The following is a 20,237-nucleotide window of genomic DNA, read 5'->3' as shown; positions in this document are numbered from 1 at the left end:
GTCCTGGAGGGGCGGTGATTGTGTTCGCCGCGCCGCGGTATTGTGCGGCGGCCACACCGTTTGCAGCGAGCTGGGCACAGCGTCCCGGGGAGGAAGGCGTTCTCAGGCGGCGGGGTGGGGGCCGGGCTCGGGTTGCCGCCACCACGGCCTCCGCGGGAAGGGAAGTGGACTGTGTTTGGGGATGTGAGGACGGGAAGCGTTGAGTGGCAGGGAGGGGCTCCCTGCCTGGACGCGGGGAGTTGAGACGAGGTTTGCAGAGTTGAGCCCACTTCGGCAGGCCCCTGTCCCTGCTCGAAGGGAACGGACCCAGTGCCCTTCTCAGGTGTACCGAGGGAGCCTAAGCCCGGGGCGTCGGCGGCGCTCGGCGAACGGGCAATTCCTTAAGGAAGAGGGAACATAGGGCGGGGGCAGCTGTCCGGAGAGAGGGCGCGCTCCCGGGTTAAGTTGGATTTACACCGCCGCTCTCCACCTAGTCCTCCTGGGCCCGACACTTTGTCAGGGGGCAGGGAGCGAGGGGCTGGGCGCGGGGCGGGGGGGGCGGGCGGAGTGCCATCGCATTTTCATTAAGCCGCCCGGGTTCAGAAGTGACCCCCCCACACACACACTCCCACCTGGAGCTGCGTTTGCCGAGTCCGGTCGCCTCTACCGGGTGGTGCTTCCTAAGGGAAGTTCTCATTAAGCCTCGCTAATTAGCATTATTCCTGGAGAAAGGTTAAGGTTAGATCGTCCTTTTCCTTCTCGGGAGGCCCAGCCCCCTCCTCCCCATTCCCTTCTCTCTCCTCCTCCCCAAGAGCACAAAAGCACAAAAAGAAAGTGTGAAGAGGCGCAGATCAATGGAGAAGCCACAAACCCATTAATTCAAATGGAACCTTTTTTCCCCCCTCTAAAACATTGATTTTTCTTTCTGTCTGCTCTGAGGGGAGATTAATAACCTCCTGATTTCACCTGAAATGGTGTTTGGACTCTGTGATTTCCTCCTCTTTCTGAGAAGGATTGTGGCTTGAAATAGATTCTCCCTTGAGATAAAGCCCTACTTATCCCAGAATCAGCTGGAAACCCCAGCCTCCCCCTCTCTGTTCCCCCACCAGGTGGGGCTTGTGACAGGGAGAGGTGGGGGGGGCTCCCCCAACTGTGGGAGAGCCATCTGTGTGGTGGGACCAGGGGCTCCATCCAGCCCCCTGTTTCTGGGCTTGCTGTGGGGAAAGGCCTGTTTATGGCCCAGGCCCCAGTGGTAGTTTAACCCCCAGGTAGTAAATTACCCCTTCATTGGAAAACCATTAGGGCCTAAATGTGTCCTTGAATAATATCAAGCTCCCGTCTAATCCCAGCTCAAGCTGGGCTTGTTTTATAGAGTTTAAGACAGCATCTCCTCCCACACCCACTGCACCAAGGCTGGGGTGATGGCCCCATTCAGCACCTTCCCGCTGAAGCTGGGAAGAGAGCACCCCAGGACCTTTCTCCCAGCTGAGAAGGCTGACTTTGGGGAACTTATCTGGCTTTGGCCACCCTGGAGCCATGTGGAGCTGGACTGCCCCTGAGTTGCTCAAGAACTTTTTTGTCTTGTCTGGGTCCTTTTCTTAGAAGGAAACTCCTGCAGGGCATTAGGTCAGAGTGGTTCCTCTCCAGTCCTCCTTTGGCTAGAGGAACCCCGTCTGCTAAAGCCCAACTCTCCAGCCTCCTTTTAAAGGGACCCCCTGTTAGTGGCAGGGCCTGGGGTATCAATGAGGCCCTCTTGGTGAGGGGTGCTGGGAAAACAGCCAGTTACCTTTGCTTAGGAAACAAAAGCCTGTCTTACGCTAGATACACTAGTCGGAAGGTGTTGAAAATGCTCACTCCCAGTATCCAGGCATCCATGACAGCAAGGACAACAGAGCATCCCCATATATATATGTGAATATGTTTCTGACAGACCGTGAGAGAGAGAGTGTGAGAGAGAGAGAGAGAGAATACCTAAAATGTGGTAGGTGATTGGCTATGTCTCAGCCCTCTCCACTTCACATTTCCCAGAAGAGCTTCTGCTTATATGACTAGTAAGCAGAGGAGGTATGTTAGCAGAAAGGAGTGGAATTGTGCAGGGTGTGTCTCCGGGCGGCTGGCCTCCTCCTCTGGTGGCCAGATGGGCTTTGGGTGTAGCATGAAGCAGCAGCCTTGGGAACCCAGAGCTCCCGGGAGCAGTGGCTCAGACCACTGCTCTAAGATTTCATTTGTGTAGTCCTTTAGATCCTGGTGTGTGTGTGTTGGGTAGTGGGGTGTTCATCTTCCATTAATAAGCCATCTGATGAACTGAAGTGGTTAAGTTCGGGTCAAATGCGGTTCAGTACCTTCTTGGCATGCCCAGAAGCTGTATGTGTAATGCTCGCTGACATGGAGACAAGGAGAAGAATTGCCTCGTACTGAAGAATTTCTAGGGCCTAGAAGGGCCTGCAGGTGTTCCAAAAGGAGGTGCTCATTTTCTACATCTTGGTGCCCGCCTACTTGGGGTAGGTTCGGTGCTGGGGCATTTCCCAAGCCTGGTTCTTTCTGGCAGGAGCTTCAGCCTCTCACCAGACAGACCCAGGGGCTGGACAGAGAGGGGCCTTTTTCCTGCCCAGCCCAGAAACACCCCCAGCATATTCCTCCCCACTACCCCTTCTCTGAAACACAGACCCAAGGCTCCCGGTGAGGGTTTATGGCTTACAGTTGCACTAAATTCTCAGCAAATCCTCCTCCTTTTCTTTCTCAAAGCAAGTGGTAGAGATAGAGTTACAGCTCTGGGGAAAGGCCTGGAAAATGTTGTGTGAGGCACGCCCCAGGATGCCTGTCCTGGAGGATGCAAATGGCTCAACTTTAGAGGCACCAGGAACCCAGTTCCTGAGAAATTGACCCTAGTTGTAAAATAATCAGGTTACTGATAGCACCTGCCCATAGTTACACACCATGGATACAGGTGCGTTTCCACCATTTCCCCTCTGTTCTCCCATTTTCTCCTCCTCCCGGGCTGAGCGGTGGTTGGTGCTCGTCTGCCTGCAGAGGAGGAAGAGCCTCAGAACCTGGGTGGAGAGAAACTGAACCTGCCCATGAATTTTGGACTGCAGATAAGAGCGGGGAGGGTTTAGGCTCCAGATTGGGGTGTGTCCCAGGGGCTGGCTGGGTGCCGCCCTCCTGCCCCCTCCCACCCTTCAGTTCCCTTTTCAAAAGGGGAGTTGGCTCTTTTACTGTGAATCCCAATGGCTCAGGCCCTGTGGTGCCGAATAAATGATGGACTTCACCGACATGTAGGCAAGGCTGCAGGCTTCACGGTGTCCAAGGGTAGAGGTAAGAGTAGCCAGGGGCAGCTGGCTGGCCAGTCATGTGGGGTCTGGAGGGAGGGAGCCCGGAAGTAATGGATCGTTTACACTTTTATTTTCTAATGAAAGTTTCATTGAAGTTTGTTTACAGAAAGAGAGAAATTAGTAGATCAAATTCCCTTGAGATTCCAGGAGGGAAAAGCAAGAAGTACATGACTTATGGCTTATGACCTCTAGGCGAGCAAGGGGAGCACTCTAGGTCAATGCACAGGCCTGAGGCCCTACCACTTGCAAACCTGAACTGGCCACCTCTCCCAGGTCCCTCTGGATTTGGGTGTATTTCCCCCTCTGCCCATCATGTATTTCCCCCTCTGCCCATAGTCATCGATAGGCTCTGAACTGTGTGTGCTGGTAATTGTCTCTGTAATTAGCCTGCTCCTGGAGCCTTGGCTGGGTGTGAGTGGGTGAAGGTACAGGCCACCCTCTGCAGCTGGGGGCTCTGCTATAGCAGGTGAGTTGCAAAGCGGTCTTGGGAAAGCTTCTCTCCCAGATCAGCCCTGAAAGCGAGGGTATGGAAACTAAGTTTGGTTGGAACTTAGTCACTTTTCTCCCCAGTTAGGTTTAATGGACTTGATTGCTCACTTAAAAAAAAACTGCTATTTAACACCAATAAAAAAAATTGCTGTAGCAGTAGTGTCAAAATCTTAGAACCACTGCTCCCAAAACAGGGACTCATGTGGCAAAACCCTGGGGGCCAAGGGAAAACTCACTGGGGAGAGCAAGATCATCAGTAGGTAACTGAGGAGGGGTTCCACAGCCCCCTTCTTTCTCTCTGCTTACATGGGGTCAGGATTTTTCACTGGTCTTTTTCACTAGATATAAGTTCCCAGAGGAAAAGCACCCTGCCTTAGACATCTGTGTTCCTAGCATTTCCCCAACTCATAGTATATGTTCAATAAATGTGTGTCGACTCATTGAAGAGAGCTTGTGAGCATGTGGGCATGTGGCTATAAATATAGCTTCATCTCCCATGAGTTCCCTTTGGGTCTCATCTTGAGACACTCTGTTGTTAAGGAATCTGGTTCTTTCGATTGAAGGGAGGAAGTGTGGTGAGGAAGCTTCTTGGTGTGGTAGCACTGTGATGTGGGCTCTGGGCAGACTGCCTGGGTTCGAATCCCAGTTCTGCCACTAGCTCTGATGCCCTTGGGCAGCTGGGGCAAATACAAGATCTGGAGATAGGCCTGACATGGGCACCTGCTTTCTTTTGGTGGGAGGCTGTTGCAAAGAACTCTCATAAGACCCTTGCCCTGAAGCCCCTTGTATGTGGGCACCGGATGGCCTGCCTTCATTAGTGATTGTGTTGTCAATGTAAAATTTAGCCCACCTCTTCCTAATTGCACCTGTCAGAGCAAAGAGGGGTGGAAGGGGTTCATTTTGGTAGACAGTGAAGTGATCTGAGGGGTGGCTGGCAGCTGTAGGAGGGAGACCTTGCAAGGCAGCTCACTGCCATTGGCCTGCCCACCAGCCAGAGTCCAGGTTTCATACAGTCTCCACTTAACTGTGTGCGGTGGGATTGAGTTCTTAATTGTCAAACTGATGCCACGTTGCCATTAAACACTGGGTATCATGCCAGGCAATTCGGCCAGTTCAACGAATCTCCTTGGCCTTGTGGCATGTCCAAGGAACATACAGCCTGGTCCCTACTCTTGGAAGCACTTAAGGTTTTCTGGGGGAAAAACAGGACACAGACACACAGTGTGTTGACATTCTACAGCTGAGGGTTGTGCACCCGACTAACTGCCGGGGCTAATGGTACAGGCAGACAGATTGTGTAAGAAGAGAAACGTTGGAGACTGAGCTCAGGTTGATGGAGAGAGGTGTGTGTATTTAGAATTTGGGTCATGGAGCATCACAGTAGTATGGGTATTCCGGGTCAGAGGGACAGATGAACAGAGGCTTGTAGGCGGGAAGGAGGGTATGTTTGAGCCCTTAGGATTGTACACATCTGGCTCTGCCACTTGTTAGCTCCTGACCTTGGGCGCAAGTGCCTTAACCTCGTAGAGCCTCCGTTTTCTCATCTGTAGAATGGGGCTGCTAATAGTACCTACCTGGTGGGCCTGTCGTAAGGGTGAAATGATATGATCCAAGGGGAGCACTTGGCGTCTGATAAGCTTCAGCTTCTGCTGTTGTTTTAAACTTGGCTGAGTGAGGCTAGAGTGTAGGAGCCCTCAGTGCTGCACCCGGCAGTTCTGACTTTTTCCTTACTCCTTTGTGAGAACCCTGCGTGTTTAGTGGAACACTCCACAAGCCTTTCTCTGAGCTGGAGACGTCCTTGCACCTTGGGAGGGGACACTCCTGTGTGGCTTCACTTCCCTCAGCTCACCCACCCCAGCTACAGCAGCCCTGTGGCTTCTCCTCAGACCTACCAGCATGTGCCGGTATCTGGAACGCTCCCCACGTAGACCCCCACACAGCCACTTTCCTCACTTCCTGCAGGCTTCTGCCCGATGTTCCCTGACCAGTGAGGCCCTCCTTGGCCACGGGGCAAACAGTCTTGCAGGTCCCTCTCCCCTCCTATTAGGCTTTATTTTGCCTTGTGTACTCTTCAACACCACCAACATTATGTGTTTTTCGTGTTGATCGTCCATCTCCTTCCCTGGGCAGTGAACACCAGGAAGGCCAGGACTCTGTCTTATCCGCAGTTGAATTTCCCTGCACCTGGAAAGGTGCTTGGTTCTTAGTAGGTGTTCAATAAATACTTGTTGAATGGACTTATGGAGCATTTTCAATAGGTGATACTTCCAGATGTTAAGAGAATACTCAGTCTTTTAAATCATGTGTGTTTCAGCAATAGCCAAGAGCCGGGCGAGGGCCTTCCTGCCTCAGCTATGACTTCAGGTCATACCCTGACCACAGTGTACCTTGGGCAGCCAGGAAGGAGCAAGGGGCCCAAGCAAGGATGCCCCTGGCCTGGGCTCCCAGACCCTGTATAGTGCTCTCTGCCTCCAAGGGTCCTTCTCCCCAGTCTGCCAGCCTCCCTTCTCACTCTCTGCTTCTGTCCAGTTAGCATAGGGGAGAGTTTTGTTGTCCCTTTGGACCCTCTGTGCAGAGAGAGCCTTTTGAATGTGTGTGTGTCCCTCTGGGTGTGAGAACACAGTCTGAGTGAATGTGAGTGAGTGTGTTTTCACCCAAGGAAGAGTGTGGGTGGATGTGCTTGTGTGTAAGGAGCAGGGTGGGAGGGAGGCGTGTGTGCGTGTGTGCAGGGAGAGAGCACCAGGACACGTGGTCTCCGTCCCCCGAGGCTTTGAGTAGGCCGCATAGGGACCCCTGAGCTGGGCAGAGCTGGCATCCTGGCCTAGCTCGAGTCCTCCAGCTGCAGAGGGTACACACTCATGCTGCACAGGAGCTGTAAATTCCAGGAAACTCCCTGCCAGCCCTGTGTGGTGGGGGAGGGAGTGGAGGCTGGTTCCCTAGCACTTGGAGAGCAGATGTGCCCTGCCTCAGGGACAGCAGCAGAAGAAAGTTCAAACTAAAGTGTGTTTGCTCACTATAAAAGAGATGTCTGTGAGGGGGCCTTGGAGGGGAAGCTCTGGTGAGGAGGGGTGCTCTGCCAGAAGTCCTCACTAGGGGCCCACAGAGGCCATTGTATCTTGCTGGAGGGGACAGGGGAGGAGGCAAAGCCAGAGATCTGGGGTGTGGGAGCTGCTGGGTCATCTTTCTTGCATTTTACAGCCAGCTCCCAAACACAGTTGCTTGCTGCTCCTGAAAGAGGCTGGGCCAGAGGGAGGTGGGGTCCCTTCCCCCTGTAGGGCTGGATTGAAGGGGCCCCGCCCCGGGGGTTCCCGGATGACTGGCCAAGGCCTTACCGAAGCCAGGGAGGGGAGAGAAGGCAGGCGTGGTCCTCTCCAGCAGGGCCTCCGGCTGTTTGGAAGGCCCTGGCGGCCCCCCAGGCCCTTGAGCCGAACCCCCTTTGCGGTCTGATCTGAACCCTTGCCTGCCCCACCCCCTTCCTTCTGTACACTTCTGGGGCTGGCCTTTTCAGCTCTGGAAGCTGCCCAAGAGCATATCTTTGAAGCACAGCAAAGGTTAGGAAGGAGGAAGACAGAAATGTCCTCTGGGCTGGGGGAGTGGGAGAAAGGAATTCCATGCATGCTCCACGGGAGTCAGGGCGGCAAAGCTTGGTGGGGTGATCAGCTTGGCCTCGGGGGGCCGGGGGGGGGCGGGGCAGTATGTCCTGCTACCCACTTCTGGCCACCTTGCCCTGTGTACAGGGAGCCCCCTTCCCAGGCTGTGAGCAGGGCGCGGGGAGCCATGGCCCTTGTTTACAGCGCTTGTTTCAACCTTGGCTCACAAGGGTAAGAGCCAGGCCCTGCCATCCGCCCCTACAGGATGTGAGACCTCGTAATTGTCTTCAATTACAGAGCTCCTGCCCTGAGCCCCGGCTTCTGACAGGAACCAGAGCCCGAGCCACTTCCACAGGAGGCAGGGGAGCAGCCCCGCCCCCTCTGCAAGATTGAGGGGCTCCCTGTGGCTCTTGGGGCACTTCCAAATGCCCACGGGCCATGGGGTCCACCTACAAGGCAGCCTGGGGGCTGCCGAGAGCCCGTTGCTGTTGAATGCTTACCTTCTTTGTCCCTGGTTAGGATGAAACTTCTGTGAGCAGTGAAGATTTTGATATGAATGACTCCACATGGATGTCAGCTGACCCACACCTGGCCTCCAGCCTGAGTCCCAGCCAAGACGAGAGGATGCGGAGCCCGCAGAACCTCCATAGCCAAGAGGACGGTGAGTGTCCCTTGGTGGCCGGTGGGGGAGGGGCTGCACCGGACAACAGAGGCCTAGGAATCTGGGGTAGTGGCATCTGGGGGCTTACTGCTGCCCCCTGTGTTCTCAGCATCTCCGTGGGCCCCACTGCCCAGCTCCTGGTCCTGGGGAGACCAAGTTATTCCTCCCAAAGATAAATGGATGGAGCTCTCAGGGGTTGGCACCCTGATAGGTTTGTTTGCCCTGATGCTCATGGGCTGGTGTGATACAGATTTTGAAGTTATCACGATTCGGGCCTAGGAAGGTGGACAGTGTGCCTGACCCAGAACAGTGTCAGCTACCCAGCAGTGAGAAGAAGCGCTGGGCTTCCGAAGCTCAGGGTCCCTGCCCGGCACCCGGCAAGCAAGCAGGCAGTGCGCTTGTCCACGTTTGTGCCCCCAGCCCCTTGGGATGTGATGTGGCCCTAGCTGAGGAATTGTTCGGACACTTCCCCACCCCAGCCCCCACCGTCCTCCAGGGCCTGCCAGGCAGCCTCCTGCAGCGTCCCTGGGAACAGAGGCTTCCTTTCGGGATGAGAGAGTTGGAGTCGAAAGTCAGATCGCAGAGGTCTACTTCAGAGCTCCCGTGTGGAGCCCCTGGGGTGCTAGGCTTTGGGGCTCCAGTGCCTGCCTCAGGTATAGTTGTATGCCTGGGGTGGCACCTATGGTCAGAGTGTCCTGGCCAGGCTCTGTTCTCCGGGGAGGAAGTGACTGGGGATAGGGGATGAGCTGAGTGAAGCCTCAGAACTGGGGTGTAGAGCTGCCAATTAGGAGGAGTCGAAGGTTGGGACCTGGAATGTGGGAGGGAGGTGCAGGGTTAAAAAGGGGTGTAATGTTAACTATGTGAAATGGGCTAGCCTTAAAGAGTAAATAAGGGGTAGGAACCTTGCAGTTTGGGTCAAAGTTCATCTCCATGGCAGAACCCGCGCACGCCTCCAACTGCCCTCACAGGCCTGAATCCGGCTTTGTCTGGGAGGAGACGCAGCCTAGGGGCAGCTGGGGTGGCTGGGCCCAGGGCTGGGGAGCCCAAGGAGTAGTTCTTCAAGGAGTGGGGTGCAAGGCGGCTGGAAAGAAAAGGCTTTTGTGCCTTGCTGCTTCGTAGGGTCAGCACGACCCCCTTGTGCCGTGAGCCTCCTGGACCAGTACTGCCCTCCAGCATTCCCACGGGGTGGGGACCTGGGGCCGGAGCAGCCACGTGCTGCTGGGGGCTCAGGCTGGGAAGTACCCAGCAGCTGACCTCCCTCCTCATCTGAGCTGATTGAGAGCCACACCCAAAGGCTACACCAAGGGCTATGCCAGCAAAGCCAAGGGTGTTGATTATATCTTTCCAAGAAGGATCCAGAACATTTTTTTAAAAACTCAGAGTAGTAGGACTGAATGAGGGCCATGTTCCCCCAACCCATTCTCAAAAAGTCTTGTGTTATTGTTACTTACAACCACCTTTTGGGGGTCTGACCTCTGCCAGAAACACTTCCCGGGGAGATTTGGTGATTTGGGGGGCCTCCAGGATCAGGTAGCAGAAGGGAGTGTTTCCATGGGGGTCACAGGACTTCCTCAGCATCATTGCCCTGCCACCCAGAGGTCGGCCGATCATAAATAGGAAGCTGAGAAAAGCAAAGAGGCCGGTGGGGTCAGTGTGTCCTGCAGCTGGTCCCACAGGAGCCCAGTGGGGGCCCGACCTGGGTGTAGTCATGCATATCCCCATCACCACCCCTGCCGCCCAGGTCCCCCCTGGCCCTGGGTCCTGGGGTTGAGGTAGGCTGCCCTGCTGACAGGACAGGGTGTTTATCAGGGCGGGCAGCCGGAGCTGGAGACAGGGAGGATGGTGTTGACCATGATACCATCAATTTAATTATTTAATCAGAGGCTGTGTCTGGAAGCCGTGGGCTGACATGCTGGCCAGAGGCCAACCCAGACCCAGTGCAGGGGGTCGTAGGCCTTGAGAACACTCAGCCGGCTGGCCTAGTCTCCACTGCCCCTTCTGGTTCCAGATCTGTCAGTGACTGCCATGTCTGACCAGTGCAGTGAGTTCCCAAAGGGTTTTGGCTGGGCACAGACCCAGCCTGGAATCCTTGTCCAACCCTCCAGCCCCCACAATGGCATGCAGCCAGCTCCCTTCTCTGAAGGTGCTTACAGTGCAGACACGGGCTGAGATCCTGCTCCCATCAGTGAGTCTGAGTCAGTGGGAGGCCATCAGGGGCTGTAGGGTGTTCTGTGTCCTCTGTGGTTAACAAAGGGCTAGGTGGGGACAAGCCAAGCAGGGGCTCTAGTTGGCCTGTATTCTGCACCCAGCCACAACCCTCCATGGTCTCCACTTCTAGCTCACGCGCCTTCATCAGAAGCATCCCCGGCCCCATTGACCCCAGGTGGCTTAGTGTGTGGTCCCTGACCCTTGGTCATTCATGGAAGAGACAAGTTGGAAAGATGATGTCTGAGGCCCCCAGTGTGAGCTCTGTGAAACATGGACCATGTCAGTTTTGCTCTCCACTCTGTCTCGGTGACTCCAGCTGTGTGCCCGGCACATCAGGGGAGCCTGTTGGATATTTGCGGCCTGAATAAATACAGGAACAGCTATTTATTGAGACCTGCCCCCAAGCACACCATCCAGAGGGGATTAGGTCTGCCCTTTGCTGGGGACAAGTTGGGTTCTTTGTTCCTGGGGATACCCCTAATTTGAGCACCTGGGTCTTTTAGCCAGAAAATGTGAGTACTCTCAAGGTGGTGTCGCTGGCCAGTGATACAGCCCGGAAGCATTTCAGGAAGCCAGGCAGTTCGCACAACAGATTCACACCTGTTGGTGGATGTGTTGGGGCTGCCTTCCTCCTCCCTCACCTCCTTTTTTCAAGATTTAACAAAGGCAGATGCACGCCAAGGCGGAGATCAGAAATGGTTGATCCGCAGGCCAGTCCCCCCAACCCGCCCCTCCACAATTTACCAGCAGTGGGAGTGTGCTTGCCCAGAAACAAGCTTGTGCTTTTCCCCCAAGCCCACCGCTGCCGGCAAGGCTCCATTCACAGATCTTGATAGTCCATTCCCTGCTCCCTAAATCACAGCAGCTTGACAGAGAAGCACCGCTTGCAAGGCACTTCCTCACTGGGGACTGTGGCTGCCTCGGGTGAGCACATCACTCTTGTCCCATCTCACAGGAGGAAACCAAGGGTCAGGGAGCAAATTTGGGCGATCTGGCGAGAGCCAGGAGGGGTGCTGAGGCTGCCCTCTTCGTCTTTGGCAGGTGTCAAAGCCATGCGTAAGGTTGTGGGGACCAGGTCTCAATAAATAGTTGTTCCTGTATTTCCCCGGAAGATGGGTAGGGGATCCTGGGAACGAGAGGAGGCTCCCCACACACACTCAGAGCACTGACATCTCAGGAGCCCAGAGAGATATGCTCTCGCGCTGCCTTCTGCCCACACGCAGCCGAGTCCCCTCCAAGATCCACCGCTCAGCCGGCTGAGGCTTTGGTCTTTCTTTTGAGTTCAGACAGCACTTTGGTCTTATCACAAGCATCTAGAAAAACACTCTAGCCCTGTGGCTGCCTTTCGGAGGTGGAGAGAGGATGCCTGGGAGAAGCCAGCTGTTGAGACTTTGTCCAGGGACACTGTGGTCTGGTGCTGACTTGGGACTGAACAGCACATCTGTCTGGCATTATGCCCATCAGTGGACTGTCCAGTGCCCATCTCCCTATACTGTGAACACCCTGGGAGCCAGGATCCCAGCACAGGGCCTGGCCCAGAGCAGGCAGGGGGAGGTGTCTGTTGAATGGATGAGTGAATGAAAGAGTGAGCAAGGACAGGCACGCAAGCGGGTGGGCCAGCAGGCCTCCTGACCGCCAGACGCGGGGTTAGGCCAGGGTCCTGACTGCGGCAGGCAGGGCCAGGCAAGGGCCCACTCCTTCCATTTCCCCTTGATGCGCTTCACCAGGCCTCTTTCTCTGCCCTTTCCTGAACGGAAAATGTGAGGCCTGGCCTCCAGAAGGGATGCTTGGGGGTGGGGAGCGGACATTACTCACCTCCCGGGCAGACAGGAAGCCAGCGCCAGGGGAGAGCTGAGGGTCCTGCCTCCATCTTCCTGCAGGGTCATCAGGAGTTTCTCGGCCGGAGCTGCATGGCATCCTGGGGCATTTGGGGATCTCTTGTTTATGCCTCTCAGATGAGGCCGCTCCTCCAGCCTCGGGCCTCTGGGACCCACTGGGCCTTGGAGCGTCCCTCCCTCCTCTAGGGACAAGGTGCCAGCACTTCTGGAGCCTCCCCACCTAGTGCTCATCACCACGTCATGAGGCCGGACCAAGGCCTTTGCACTGAAGATCCCGGCTTAGGCCTTTGGTTTTTCCAGGGCTCTTCATCAATTTTGTCAAGTGACTAGCGAGCCTCTGTCACTGGCACGCGAGGTTGGTAAGCCTGTCCCCGCCTTCAGGAGCCTGTAGTTTTTAGACGGGGACAGGCGCACAGCACATGGTAACCCTGCCGGTTGTAAGCTTTCTGAGGGCAAGAAGGGTATCTCTGTAGAAATGTGTCTTACTTTTTCCCCTTATTTTACAAGTATTATATTCACTGTAGAAAATTTAGAGAAAAAATAGAGGAGCAAAAAAATGAAAAGTAGAAATACCACTGTTTGGGACATATTTTTTTCCGTCTTCTTTACGCATATAATCAGAATCTCATTTTCTTTAAAAAAAAAGTAGAGGAAGAGATCATGTCGTGTTGCAGGCACCTTATTTCTTCACATAATGTCGTTTGCCTCTCCCCTGCCACTGAAATAGCATTTTTAAAAATTGTTCAGTCAGTCCAGTGACCGGAGGCCCCATTCCCGAGTCCTCTGAGTGTTTGGCCCTGAGCTGGTGACAGGTTGGTGACACTGTGAGCTCAGGCCTATGACGATGTCTTTCCTACCGAGGAGGAAGTTACTTGCCCAGACCACAAGGGTCTCTGACTCTAGAGCCAGCGTTTGGGCCACTCATGGGGAAGGACATTCAAGTCCCCCCTTTTGCGTTATCACAAACGGCTCCACAGGGAGCATCCTCAGGGCCGGGCCGTGCACCTGCTGGAATCCCGAGCCCCTCCCTGCCTGGAGCCAGGGTGCTCAACAAACTGCTGATGAGTAACCAGCGGCAGAGACGGGGCCCAACAAAAGCCTTCTGGAGGAGGCCATGTTGGGTGCGATGCCGGTGGAGCAGGCCTGGGAACCTCGGGCGGCCTGCCAGGAGGAGCCTGGGAAGAGAGGAAGATGCTGAAAGCCAGAGGTAGGGGTCTCCTGGGTTGCGTGTCTCCAGAAACTCCGTATGATCTCCAGCTTCAACTGGGAGAGACAGGGCAGGGAGGCCACAGCAAGGCCATCTGGCAAGGGTCTGACCCACAAGGGTTCCAGAAAGATGAAGAGAGGTGAGGCCCCCTCTGTGGGCCTGGGGTCCCATCTGGACACGGGTCCCTGCAGACAGGCCCCTGGCTCTCTGCTGTGGATCTCCTGAGTGAGCCCTGGCCTGTCTTGTCCCTCCGTTGTCCCTGCAGAGTGGTCCGATCCCCAGCTTCTGCCTGTATCGTGGCCTGGGTGACTGTGTCCGTTAATCCTAATGTGTCCTCAGGAGCTCTTTGTGAGAAGACCAAGGCTTCCTGCTTCCTGGCTCTTGCTGCCCTCAGGTGTGGCCTTGCACTGCCCCAAATGCAAACTGGTGGCAGAGCGGTCACCTGGGGAGCAGGTGTGTGACTTGCTTGCCCAGGGCACAGTATTTACAATGGTGCTGCCTCTCCTTTCGTCGTTGACAGGGCTTCTCTCCCTTGGGTGCCTTCACCCCATCTCCACAGGGTGAGTCTTCGGGAAAAGTGTGCCACGTTGCCCCAACTCAGGCTCAAATCCTGCCTCCACTCGTTTCTCGCTGTGTGGCCTAGGGCAAAACACTGCCCTTCACTGGAAGGCGGGTTAGCCTGGGTGATGTGTGGACAGGGCTCACACACACCTGGTGCAGGAGAAGGCTCAGAACATGTATAGGATCATTTCCTCTGAGGTGGCCAGGCTGATGTGAGGGCCTGTGCTAAAGCGCCAGAGGCCGGGGTCCATGGCCACCAGGCATTCATAGGATAACGGTCTTTAGGTGGGTCAGGGGCTTCCCTTGAAAGACCAAAGAGTCCTCTTCCTCACCTCTCCCAGATTCTCTGGGAGACCAGCCCCCCCTTGGTCCAATCCTGTCTCCTCATCCATTCAGGTCTCTCTAGGTCCCCTCTGTCCACTTAGCCCTGTGGGGTTCTGACCACAGCTTTCTTTACAACACACACACACACACACCAGAGCCCTGCACCCCTACCCCCACTCTCAACCCCCAGGAGTCTTACTTGTTTAAAAAGAGTAGGGCTAGGAGGGCCTGGACACACACAGCTTGCCCTAGTTTCTCCTGAGTTCCTATCCCACTCCCCACCCACACATGCCAAGGCCTGTCTGGGGAGGGACCCTAAGTCCCCCAAGATTCTGCTCCTTGATCTGCAAACTCCAGACCTGTCCCAAGCTCCCATGCTGGCAGGCAGCGAAGCAGGGAGCTGCGAGTTAGCTCTGCTGTCCAAGGAGAAGGCGCCCGGTGGTCACCGTGCTGGGGGACCGAGGATGCCACAGGAGTGTTCTCAGCCAGGGGCGGAAGCTGCTCAGGCAAGGGGATAGTCAAGGAGCCATGCTGGTAGTGGGGAAGAGGTGAGTGGGAGCTAGGTCCAGGCCATTCGGGCTCAGAGACAGTCACCCACACTACCCCTGAGCCCGGGCCACTTCTGGTGTTCTCTTTGGATGGTGCCCACCCTCCCAGGGCTCACTCGTGGGGTTAGAGCAACTCTCCCTCCCCAGGGGCCATAGGGTTTCATGGCATATGTAGCCGACTCCCCACAGACCCAGCGCTTGTGGTTGGGCATCTGCACTGGTCACCGTCACATGGGGGGAGGATTGTGGCCCCTTCACGGCCTCCCTGGCATGGCTTCTGAGGGACTTTTCCTGCAGTGGGCGTTTAATCCGAGTTTCTCGCCCACACACCTGCAGATTTAGGCCTTCTCTGGCTACAGGTCGCACACACCCTCCTTTTGTTGTTGCTCCTGTTCAAGGCTCCAAACATCCACACCGGATGGAGAGGCAGCGGCCTCCTGCCCTTCCCCCCCCACCCCAGGAGCAGAGAACTGAGACCCAAGCCCTTCCGGGGATTGGCTGTGGGCCACCCTAGCAGTCCTGGGTCACAGGAAAGTGTCCATCATCAGCTGGGCTGCAGGCGGCACAGACAATGCTGGGCTGTCCTGGCGTCCTGCCGCCGAAGAGTAAGAGAGGCTGGGAGACAGCACCGAGAGATCCCTTTATCCCAGGAGCAGGCGGGGCCTGCACAGCGCTGGCCTTGTGCAGGCTGCCAGAATCTTAGGCCCCCTTAAGCCCCCAGACACCTGCTCAGGACATTAGTGCAGGGCAAGAAGCTTCAGGGCCTGAGAGGTGAGGGAGAGGGAGATTCCCCAGACACACCTGGGAGATTCTCCTGTGCCATCAGGGACATCAGAGCCCTGCCCTTCCCTGCACCCCTCAGCCCAGGATGCATGGTAGACCCCAACTGTCTTTCGACCCTCTGTGGAGGAGGTTCTGCCATGCTAGCGAGGAGGCTGGATGCGGGGTGTGCAGCCAGTCTGGGTTTGGTGCATCGCCACCCTGAGCCTGTCCAAGGGCAACTTTCCCAGGAACCAGGAAGTGACCGGGGCCACGTTGGCGTCATCACTCTGACCTAAGGAGTGCGATGCACCAAACCCAGACTGGCTTCCGGGAGGGCTGGCGGAGGGCCTGCCAGGGGCTTTCAGACGCCACACGCACACACACAGGCCCTGGGGTAGGGCCTTGCCCCATGAATCATTCACACATGGCTGTCCGAAGTGGCTTTGTTTGCTCTCAGAGCACATGATTTGTTTTGGGGTGGGAGGGTACAGTGGGCATCTCAGCTAGAGCTTTGTACATTGAATTACCATTGATTTCTCACTGCCTATGCTTGGCCTAGAGGGTGGGGCCGGGAAGAATGTTGGACCTGGGAAGACGCAGACCCAGGAAGTGGTCCTGGGAGTTTGTCCACCTGGGCATTTTTGGCCAGTGCGTGTTGGGGGAGGAGCTGCAGGAAGTGGGGCGGTGGCAGAGGTAGGCGCTGTCCCATAGTACGGATGGGCAAACTAAGGCCTAGAGAAGGAGGAGCACCAGGGGTGAGTCAGGCAGCACTGCAGCCCATCTGGGCTCTGCTGCTCACGGTGTGATGGCCGATGACTTTCTTTTGGGAGCTTCCGGTTCCTCCTTGATGCCTGCTGCGGGGGCAGTCGTGCACATCAGGTGTGATGAGCATGCGGGGTGCCTACACAGATTGGGCGTTCACCCCACTGAGTTCGGCACCTATTTCCAGAGCCCCGCCACCAGCCCTGCTCAGGCCACCTGCCCTGCCCCAAGACCCAAACTCTCCTCTTCAGCTTGGACACTGCTCTAGGGGCCAGGACTCCAGGGTCCCTACACCGAGAGAAATGATTTCCGTTTTAGGGAAAAGTCACAAAAATCTAGGTCTGTGCTAATATGGTAGCCACAGACGGCTATTGGAAGTGTGCTATAGTATGCGTAAAATACACACAGTGTTTCAGACAGTGTGAAAAAATAGTGTAAAATACCTGTTTTAACACAGTGTTGAAATAATATTTTGGATATATTGGGTCGAATAAGGTTATTAAAATAAATTCTAGATGTTTTTCACTTTTTCTAATATGGCTACTAGAATATTGAAAATTCGCGAGGCGGCTCTCACTCTGTTTCTGTTGGATGGCGCTGCTGTAGACTCTGAGAGCCCCAGGTGCTGACCCTGTTTAAGGCATGAGTCACGAGAGGTCGGGCAGGAAGGTGGGTGCTATGGAGGAGAGGTGCTGGTGTCCCTGGGCTTGTGGCATTACATTAGGAGGTAAGAGTGGAGCCATTGGAACCACAGGGATGGAGCGGGGTGCCCAGGAGCGGCAGCCAGGCAGGCAGCCTGGACCTGCAGGCGTCCATTGTGATCTCCCACCCAGGATAGGGGGATCCCAGTGACACTGCCTCACCCAGCTCCTCAGTGCCCCCCATCTGACCCCAGGGCCCTCCCCCTTCCTTCCTGGAGGAAGAGCAGGGTAGCCAGCCAGGAGCCTAGTGCTCCCGGCAACTATGCATCATGTAAACGCGGCCCAGGCCGCTGGCCTTTGTCAAAGCAGGCAGGGACCAGCCCTAGTTAGGTGCACACCCCAAGTTTATAGTGGAGTCGGTGCCCCAGACTGTAGCGCAGAGCCACAGTGGCTGAGGGAGGAGGAAGGGGTTGGCTCTTTAGACGTCCAGCTGGGCCACCCTTGTATCCACACTTCCCCGGCCCATGGTGGGGCTGTGGGCTCCAGCACTCTACTCTCCACCCACCTTTCTCTTTTGTGTCTGAATTATTGATGCCCCCTCCTCTCCCCTGCCTGGCTGCTGCTGTGACAGCCCGTGGAGGGAGGCACTGCCTCCAGCAGCCGAACCTCTGCCCACAGAAGGCAGCCTGTGCTGGGCTTGCCGGGCTGGTGCAGCCATATGCCTGGCCCTTGGTCTCAGGGCTGGTGGACCATCCCGCCTTCCCCCAGCCTGCCTTGGGAGCCAGTGTGAGTCTCCCACTGGGAGAGGGTGCCACTGGCGGTGGCCCCAGAGCCTGGTGTGTCGATTGGTGGTTTGCACAGAGCTGAGCTTGTGCGGGCCGCGGTGCGCTGGCGCCCACATAAGGGCATTGTTTGCCGAGGTAAAAGGGGTTTTTGTCTCCTTCTGGAGACGGGACAGAGGGAGGAACAATTTCCCCCATTCATCGCTGATTCCCCCATTTGAATAGCAGCACATCGCCCCACGTTAAATAGATGGGCACGGCAGTTCTTCCCTGCCCGTAGGCATTCTGGGCACAGGTGGTGAGCTCTGCGTCCTGCCCAGATCATAGCTGGGGAGGCCTGGTTTTGTGGAAATGTTCAGAAAGGGTACATTCCCCAGCTGCTCCCCGCAGCCCCTCAGTGCACCCTTCTCTCTCTGGCTCCCAGTCACAGGTTGGGGGCAGTCTTGTCCTGCCGGCATAGTTCTGGGCTCCAGCAGGCTGGCCTCCGGTGCGGTGCCTGCCCCGGAGGGGCCTCCTGGCACAGCAGCACAGATGGGGACAAGATGGTCGGTCACCTCCAGTTCCAGGTCTAGGGAAAGTTTGACCAGAACACGTGCCTGCCCAAAGAGCCCGGAGGCTGGAGGCCCGCACCCCTGGAAGGCCCAACTCCTACACCCTGTGTTCCGGGCCCTCGGTGCCCATGAGACCAGCTGGGTTCTTTCACAGGGTCATAAAGTGTCAGCCCAACAGGGCGTCAGCGGCAACTCCCTGGACTGCAGATAAGTGTTGCCAAGGAAGTGGGCTGTGCCCAAGGTCGGCAGACTGCGAGGCCCCGCACCTGCCCCCATGCCCAGGCTGCCGTGTCTCATCGGGGCACAGGTTTGAGTACGTGTCTGTGTCTCCCTTAAATTGCTTTTTTTTTTGAGAGGGCCGGGAAAAAGAAAGAATTAGGAATGGATTGGATTGGAATCCAGCTTACCCAGCCAGGAATGCTGACATTTCTCTGTTCCTTCTGTCCCCAAACAGTGGCTGGGTGCTGTACTAGGTGCTGGGGGGAGGGGTCCTGCAGCCTGCCCCTCCTGGAGATACCGGCCACCTCAGGACTGAGCTTGGGGTTGTGGTGGGCTGATGTAGGGAGAGAGCTGGCTTAGGCTCCCTTGGCTCCTGTGGGGTTGGACAGAGGACCATGAATTACTTAGAGACCAAACCGGACACAAGTGACACCAACCTGCCTCTGACTAGCTTCAGCAGTAAAGGAATTATTGGCTCCCATAACCGAAAAGTCTAGGGCCTACTTTGGCTTTGGGCACAGATGGATTTGGAGGATTTGTCCGTGTGGGCCTGTTAGCCCCGCCTTCCAGGTGTGGGCCTTTCTGCCAAGTGGGCTCAGCCTCACGGGGGACAGCACTTTTTCCTAGTCATTTCTGCAGAAGCCCCAGGACTGACACTCCTGGTTCCACATTGGCCTGTCACCAGTCACTGTGATGGGCTGTGCCGAGTGGCCCGGCCTGGGGCATGTGCTTACCCTGGAAGATTAGGGATTCCTAACCAGATGGAGGGACATAGTTTCTGGAAAGGCAGGACCAACTCGGGCTCCCCCGATACAGCCCTGCCAGCCTTGGGTCTGAGCATAGACGCAATATATGAGAAGGTGATAAATGCTCTGGAAGAAATAGGTAAAGGGGTCAGCACGTCAGAGTGGGGCCAGGGAACTGGGCAGGGGAGGTCTTATTAAAAAAGTGACCTTTAAGCAAAGCCCTGGAGAGGAGGGAATGCACCAGAGAAAGAGAGCTGGGGACAGAGCGTCAGGAGAGGGAACAGCGAGTGCAAAGGCCTGACGCACAGCTGGAGTTGGGGATGGAGGGATGGGTCAAAGTTCGTGACACTCTCTTCGGAGCCCAGGCTCCTCTAAAACTCTTACGTGTGGTTTCTTGCTTGCTCGAACATGAGCCCCCAGAACAGTGGACACCCCCGTCTTTTCACCACTCTGCCCCAATGTCCTGCATGGACCTGGCACCTAGTAGGTGTTCAAGAAAGGCAAGGACAAGGGTGGAAACAGCCTCTTCCAGGCACTGTCCTCACCCTCCTCCTCTCACTGTGCCCACCTCAGATTTGGTGCCAGCTCTGAGGGGCCCCAGAAGCCCTCATTTCAGTCTGGGAAAGACGTGTGTGTGTGTAGGAAGTAGGTGTGTTACAAAGTGAGGAAGTGTGGGGTGTAGGAAACCAGCTTTTTTTTTTTTTTTTTAGTGCCCACTATCTATACCAAATATTGTCTGTACCTTAAAATCCTATTTTACTGACATGACACCCATTTTGAAAGGAACCGAGGCTCAAGGAGGTGAAGTGGTGTCTTCAAGGAGACGTAGCCCATGTCCATCCCACTCCACAGCCCCTCTGCATTCCACCTAAATCCCAGTTGGCAAAAAGAGGACCCAAATTATGGGTGGACATGCATGGTGGCACTGGGCAGGCAGGCCGTGCAGCCAGGTGGTTAGCATGCCGGATTGAGGGGGCCCAAGCAGCGTGATTGGGGAGCACAGGTTCTGGTGACTCTTGTCCCTCTGACGTGTGCCT

At 56.0% G+C, this 20,237-nt stretch overlaps 1 protein-coding gene across 4 annotated transcripts in view; it reads left to right on the top strand.

The window, feature by feature from the left end:
* Nucleotides 1-20,237, top strand: part of NOL4L (nucleolar protein 4 like) — a 76,085-nt gene that overhangs the window by 38,954 nt on the left and 16,894 nt on the right. For 2 of the 4 annotated variants that reach the window (XM_025039978.1, XM_015597140.2), the window contains one exon: nt 7,910-8,051. In XM_025039978.1, coding sequence (XP_024895746.1) covers nt 7,910-8,051 — 142 coding nt within the window. Of the gene's footprint in view, nt 1-6,889; nt 7,352-7,493; nt 7,622-7,909; nt 8,052-20,237 lie in introns of those variants that run through there. The other 2 variants (XM_015597141.2, XM_015597139.2) reach the window with 2 other exon arrangements.

The sequence above is a fragment of the Pteropus alecto genome, unplaced genomic scaffold (assembly GCF_000325575.1).
Source record: "Pteropus alecto unplaced genomic scaffold, ASM32557v1 scaffold45, whole genome shotgun sequence".
NCBI classification, from domain to species: domain Eukaryota; kingdom Metazoa; phylum Chordata; class Mammalia; order Chiroptera; family Pteropodidae; genus Pteropus; species Pteropus alecto.
The sequence above is the reverse complement of the archived record's forward strand: the minus strand, read 5'-3'. Positions and strand labels throughout refer to the sequence as shown.